Source organism: Accipiter gentilis, unplaced genomic scaffold (genome assembly GCF_929443795.1).
Source record: "Accipiter gentilis unplaced genomic scaffold, bAccGen1.1, whole genome shotgun sequence".
NCBI lineage: Eukaryota > Metazoa > Chordata > Aves > Accipitriformes > Accipitridae > Astur > Astur gentilis.
The window spans coordinates 400,554-407,540 of NW_026060892.1; the positions used below are offsets into that span (position 1 = coordinate 400,554).

General features: G+C 43.3%; 1 protein-coding gene across 1 annotated transcript; it reads left to right on the plus strand.

Moving 5' to 3' along the window:
- The first annotated feature begins 688 nt into the window (after positions 1–688).
- LOC126037058 (ubiquitin-associated protein 2-like) lies at positions 689–6,987 on the plus strand. The gene is made up of 3 exons (XM_049797287.1): positions 689–1,432; positions 1,678–1,873; positions 6,795–6,987. Exons 1-3 carry the CDS (start codon positions 1,403–1,405, stop codon positions 6,884–6,886), a joined length of 318 nt encoding a protein of 105 aa, XP_049653244.1. The 5' UTR covers positions 689–1,402; the 3' UTR covers positions 6,887–6,987.

The following is a 6,987-nucleotide window of genomic DNA, read 5'->3' on the forward strand; positions in this document are numbered from 1 at the left end:
CTCTAGGGATATGTGTATATAGCTGTGTCTGTATATACACACGCCCCTCCAGGCATTTTTTCTTTTAAGATCCTCCTCTGTGTAAGTGTATACACATACACACACCTACAGTTTTTATTCTTTAACTATATATCCTACTACCTACTCTGTGTATGTCTATATGTACATATGTGTTTATATATGTATGTGTGTGTGTATATCTCTATACATATATATATTTGAAGTAATTCTGGGAAAAAATAATTTTATTATTTCTTTGCAATTTCTTTCTAGCTCTCTTTCCAGTCATCAGAGCAGCCTCTCCCCTTCCTCAGGGCTGTCTTCAAGCACATCACATGCAGTAAGTCCTATTTGCATTTCAACAGCTGTTTGGCATAATCATCAGATAAACTGACCCTCTCTTAATGCTCATTGTGTCCCAATACAGGAAGAACTGAAAGGAGCCTTATCTCAGGGAAGAAGGACTGCCAGCCCTCTCTCTTGTGGTAAAAAAAAATCTTTCCCACTTGTGATTTTTACTAAATCAGGAATAGCTATCACAGAGGCTGGCCAGTCACACAACTGCAGAGGAAACTTTCATGCCAGAAAGGGGGGGATGAACTAAAGAAGAAATTTCTTGTAACAAATGCATTAAAGAAAAAAAATTTACAAAAATATCTTCAGAAGTGGCTGTCTGAGACTGCTCCAAAACACGGACTGTTAGCAGCCTCTACTGGAGAGGTTAGCTGGCAAAATGCAGGTGATGGAGTGATACATGTCATGACCAATGCCTCATGACAGATGGCTTTACAGTTTACCATGTGGCATTGTTGTCACCTGTGTATTTAATGCATTTGAGAGAGCAAGGCAAATGGTAGTGAACACAGTGCTCTGGATGAGGGTTGCACAAACAAGTGTCAGAGACGCTGCCTTATTCTGTCCTGGGGTACTTCTGTACAATCCCAGTTGGGGGGTGCAGATAGGTCCCCGCCTTTCTTTATGCCTGTAGTTTGGTTTGTCATGCTCCATCCCTACTGGGTATGCAACTTAAAAATTCACACTTGCCCAACTGTCCTTCTTTTCTGTTGTCAGAGTTGTTTTGGCTTCTGTGTGTTGATGACACTGTTTTGCAGGTGTGATCGGCTTACGGCTGAGGCACTGTGTTGTGCTGGATTCAAACCGGGAACTCCTTCGTCCTCCTGTGGTCCTGTCCTGCATCTGGTCTGTGATTGAGTTGACCACGTTGACTCTGTTGTGGGGCACTACAGTTTAAATCTTTTAAATTGCACAAGTGCATTGAGGAAATCACTGTAGCGGTGTCCTGTCTTTTGTAAACAAATGCTGTCTTTTGGAAGGATGTAGGAGTTTATTTAACAGAACAAGTACTAGCTTAAAGGAGCGTACAAGCAAAGGGGAAGAAATAATGCAACGGAGTGAGATTCAAATTACTAGGGTATAATGTTGTGATGATATAGTGGTTTGAATTGAACCCATAATAATTTTCTTTGAATACTTAAAAATCACAAGCATGCAACTTAGTTGCTTGCTTGGTATATAGATAATGCCTATCTTTTGCATGTGCTGCCGTTACTTAAAAGATTGTTGTCTGGGGTTTTTCTGTTTGGTTTGTGTGTTTTTTCTTTCCCCCACTGTGCTTTATTTGCTCTGTGATTGTCATTCTTTTTGTCTCCTTTCTAGCACACCAGTGTTGAGAACACAACTTTGCTCCAGCCCTCAAGAACCTTTTCAACTGCTTCAACCTCAGCCCCTAGCAGCACCTCTTTGGTTGTCAGCATGGCAAGCAGTATGAACACTGCAAACAGCCTTGGCCTGAGTGTTACCAGTGTGTCTCTAGCAGGTGCTACCACAGGGTCAGCTCCCTTGGTGTCTTCAGGTTTGCAATATTAACTGGCAGAGGAGTTCTTTTTTTTTTCTAAAAATTGAGTAAATTGATAAATAGAAATGAATGGTGGTGTAGATATTTCTTGTTAGTAAGAGTTGTCTCTGTACTTCAGGGGTTTTCTTCATTAAAAGGTAGTAGGGTATTAGTTAAAGAAAAAATTGTCTGTAGGGGTGTGTGTATATATCTACACATGCACAGACATATATATATATGACACCCCCCCCCCCCCCCGGCATTTTTTTCCTTTTAATATCCTACTCTGTGAGTGTTTGTGCATACACCTACAATTTTTATTCTTTAATATCGTCCTATGTACTCTGTGACCGTGTGTGTATATATGTGTGTACATACATATATTTAAAATAGTGTGGGTGGGGTTTTTTTGGAAGCCACTTGGAACTTCCTTGGCTATTGAAACCCTTCTTGGTCTTAGTGCAGTGCTTCACTTTGTTTTATTTGTAGCTCCCTGGTCTAGATGTGATTTTTGTAGTTTCAGAATATTACTGTCTTTGCAGTACAGTACTACTGCAGGGTGTAGTATTCTGTACAAGGAGGTGTCAGACTGCAGGTGACAGAAGATCATAACAGTCTCACATAAAAATCAAGTACTTGAATTGTTAGTTCAGTAAGACTGTGTTGTGGGTTTTGGGGTTTTTTTTCCCCAAAACCCTAAAAGCTAATCCTGGAATTTGATTTTGAATTTAATATAAAAGTTGATCCTTGCAAGTCCCCAGCCCAACTATCTGCATTAAAAAAAACACATTGTCAGCTCCTAAGCTTGAAAAGAACAGCAGAGCTGATTACAGGTATGCAAGGGAAAAGGATAAAAATCCTGCAGCAGTGTATTTCAGCAGTCCGTAGGCATAAAATTAAGCTCTGGACTAAGCAGCCACAGCTGAGTTTGGTAAAACAACTGACCAAAATGTCCATTGTTCTTTGCATAATACTTGGCTTCAGCCTTTATCATCTCAGCTTGGTTCAGATAAGGCATCCCATCTCCTTCAGGTTTTTTTCTCTGGGTCAGGTTGTTGCTTTTCTCCTTTTAGCTGCGTTATGTTTTTATCACTGCAACTTCCTTGAACCTAGCTTACAGAAGTGTTCTATCACAGTATTCCTCAAGCAACCAAGAAACCAAATGTGAAAGCAACTCTGAAATCTAATGGTAGACAATATTAATGCTTTTATGATAACAAAATTGTACACTATCCAAATATTTCTGAACTTTGAAAAGTCTGAATTTTGCTTCTACTTCTTTTTTGTATTGCGTCTTAGTCTGTTTTACTTCATCTCAAAGCAAATCCAGTCTTTGTACCACTGCTAATACTGTCTATTATTGCATTTTTCTCTGGGAACAGAAAAAAACCATGTTGTCTGCTCTGTGGTGTCATATTAGGAGTCTGTGCTGTGAGTAAATGCTTGCTTTGGAATTTTAAAGCCATGAGTGAGACTCTTAATTTTCAGTGTGAATTTATTTGCTTCAAATACACAAAAGCTCACTCTTTCAAAAGAAAAAGAAAAAAGCTTGCAGATTTGCGTGCTGTTTTCCTTTTCTGATGTGGATGCAGTATGTCCAATGGAACTTTACAGCAGGGTCAAGTGTGAGGGCTTGCAAGGTGCGTGGTCCCATAAGCTGCTTCTCTTAGCCTTTATTTTCAAACACGAGAAGGCACTGTGCTGTGATGCCCATTTTAAACCATATGAATCCCAGACTACTAAATTGCAGTCCTTATTTAGCTGGGCTCTAGGCATCCATGTTTTCATCGGGCAAGTTATGAAAAGAGAATGCCTGTTGGCAAGGACTGGGAAAGTTTCATTGATGTGGTTACTGGAGTTTGAACAGTGCTGTCTAGATGAATGTCAGGGTCTGCTTCTTTCAGATGCGGGAGAAGTTTCTGTGATAGGAGAAAAAGTGCTTTGCCAGCTCGTGTTGTCACCTGCCCACCTTACCAGCTACAGCCCTTGTCCTGACCCGCTGTCAGTGAGGGCTCTGTGGAGGTCCTGACACTGTCACCCTTCGGTATCATAGGGAAGAAATACCAAGTTACTGGAGTGTCGTGACTGGTGGCTGAAAGCTGCTGTATGTGATCATCCCTACTGGGGGGATGATCTATGTGTAGGTAGTATCTCTGGGGCATCTCCAGTTCATGTCTGGAGAAAGCCTTTGTTCAGTGCTGTTTTCTGCTCTGCGTCGTAGGCAGATCTCTTTTTTTTGGCATGGTGGAGGAGGCACTTAAGTAGTATTAATTCCCAAGATATCAAGTGTTTCAACTTTTCTCTTGCTCTCACTGGGACTTGGAGTGGTGCAGCACCTCTAGAAAGTAGGCTCTTTCCTGATTCGCAGACTAACATCTGGATTGACTTTTAAGTGCTTTGAAGTGTTACCTGAAAGCGCTTCCAGCTTCCAAATGTACCTGCTGAATGGGGTAAATCCCCATTAACTTCAGATCCTTAGTCTTGTATACAAAAGAAAGGCGGTTGCTTAGTTAGGACTGGGTTTTACCCAGTGTAAGCCTGTCTCTCTCCATGAGAAGGTAGCTAATGCTTTTTAGTGCACCTTTTAAGTGTTGCTTTTCTTTGCAGCTGTACAGGGAGGTGCAGGCCCTGGACACTAGCTCTTGATCTGCGAGAGCAATTGCTTTCTGCTCGACTGGCATGCATGCAGTGTAGTGTCGTGTGCCCTTGACTTTACATCCCAAAGGTAGCAGTGTTAATGTAGTGGACAGGGCTTGCACAGCACAGACTCTGTGTCTGCTCCTTGTGTAGGACACGCTACTGTGTCTTCCTTTCCTTCTGGAATTTGTAGAGCCTCCCTGCCTCTCAAGAGTAAGTCTCAATTTGTTGACCCAAGTAGTCCAGGTCCAGAGGTGGTAGAGTACTGGCTATGTTGGAGAGCTTACCGTGATGAGTTCTAGGCACAGGTTATGCTTTTTGTTTGATGGGAATGATGAACCTGAGGGACTTCAGCCCCTTAGGAGCCAATTTGAAGTGCTCTACTTGAAAGTCTGTTCTACACATCCTCTTAGTCATGAGTACATCAGGATACTTCAGTTAATTTTTTGGATTAGAGAAAGATTCACAGTTGTTCTGCATTTTATAGCTTTTTATTAATGAATGGCATTAAAAAGTATATGCCATTTGCTTTCATCCTCCATCACCTGTTTCTGTTAAGGAAGTGTTGTGCTGGGTTGCTTGTCAAGAGCAGTTTTGGAGCAAAAATAAGAGGACATCCCCTCTCGTCCCTTTCTCCTCTTAGGCAAGTGACTGCTCTTGCTGATGGCAGAGGGCTTGAAGCTTTCTGCATGTATTTGCCAGAGCCAGGCCTGTAGAATGGGGGGGAATGGCGGGGGGGGCATGTCTCCAACTTGCTCAGATGCCTTTGTAGTTCTCTGAATTAAAGTGGGAAATTCTTATCTAGAACTGGTAAATCTAATTCAGCAGGTGTGAGACTTGCACAGCTGTTTCCCACCTATTAAGCCTGCAGGCAAGACTTCACCTCACATCTGGAGTAGGACAGTGTGGCCTTGCCTGCTCGAAGTGTGTGTCACAGATGCGGGCGGCTGTGGATGCAACATCAGGAGGTTGTGGAGGCGAAGGATGAGGATGTGTTTCTGGTTAGGACTCTGTACAGAGGGGAAGGGGAAACTCCCTGGCTGCATCCACGCCTCTCGCATGTCTGCTGCCATGCGTACCGCTGGGTGTATTCCAGTAGGCTACAAGTTTTGTGGTGTTCAGTCTCACTTGGTATGGTGACAGCAGTTGGCACATGGATGTAGCTGGCATAAGGTCCTCTTTTCCCCTCCTGTTTGAATGCTTGTTTAGCTGTAATGCAGTGGTACTTTAAAGAGGGCTTAAAAAAGCCCTACGGTTTGTAACTTGGTGTTGTGGTGTGCAGGAAGGAAAAACATAGACATGGTGGGGTTCAATCTGCGTAAAAGAGTTGTTTGGGGTAGAATTCTTACACAGAACCAACCTTGTGTCCAATAAATAGAGATGAGATGACAGGACATTTTGCAAATTGCAAATTCCTACATAGACACACACCACCCCACCCCACCCCCCCCCCCCCGCCCCCGACTATTTGCCAAAGATCCTTTTTTAGCTGAGGTTTCAGATGTAGATTTTGTGAAAGCAAAATGTACTCTTTTATGCAATCTCATGGCATAACTGAATGGTGCTAGAATGTTTTGTTTGGACTGGAAGCTTGCTGTAGCTTCCCATGTAGCGGTGGAACATGGTGTCGCTTAGGTTGCGGGATTCCTAGTCTGTTTTCGTGGCTGGGGGAAGTGCTAAAAGTGCCAGCTACAGAGAGTAAGGTGTGCTTGTGTGAGAATATTTGAGTGGAGAACTTCAAAATTGTTTAAGAGCCTGACCTATCTGAGCAGCAAAGTGACTAGTGATTATTATGGTTATACTTGCTTACAGCTAGCCTGTTGAACAGCAAAATGCACTTGGTGGCAGCTGGGACAGTAATTTCTCTCACATCATCAACTATTGCAGCTTGGCAGGTAGCTAGATGGGGTGTGAGCTTGATGGAGCCCTGCTTTCCTGGACATGGTTGAACACCTGCCTCGATGGGAAGTAGTAAATTAATTCCTTATTTTGCTTTGCTTGCGTGCGTGGCTTTTGCTTTACCTGTTAAACTGTCTTTATCTCAGCCCACAAGTTTTCTCACTTTCACCCCTCTGATTCTCTCCCCTATCCCACTGTGAGGGTGGTGAGTGAGCAGCTACGTGGTGCTTAGTTGCTGCTGGGGTTAAACCACGACAGAGCTCATGGAGGAAACCAGTGCGACATTCTTTCCTCTGCCTGCTGCCACGTACTAGCTCATGGTGTGTTTCCTTAGGGGCTTGTGGAAGATGGAACAAAGCTGCTCCTGATCTGAAATGGCTTGTGATCTTTGCTTCTCTGGCAGAGCTGGGGCCTGCTGAGCATGAAGGTTCTGGCTGTGCACCATCAGTGGAGCTGACGGCCTCAGAGGAGGAGGGCAGCAGTGTATGGAATTGAAGCTGCTGTTCCAGTAGCATCCATGGGATTTGTCTGCATTGCACCCTAGCAGTGGGGAAGCTTCAGTGTTGTGGAGAATATGAGTAGATAGTTCCTCCTTG

Bases quoted from the DNA above. Each gene is read 5' to 3' on its own strand.
- LOC126037058 (XM_049797287.1), top strand. From the start codon at position 1,403: ATGCAACGGAGTGAGATTCAAATTACTAGG. The intron at 1,433-1,677 runs GTATAATGTTGT...TCTCCTTTCTAG, and splicing joins GTGAGATTCAAATTACTAGG to CACACCAGTGTTGAGAACAC. The intron at 1,874-6,794 runs GTTTGCAATATT...CTTCTCTGGCAG, and splicing joins AGCTCCCTTGGTGTCTTCAG to AGCTGGGGCCTGCTGAGCAT.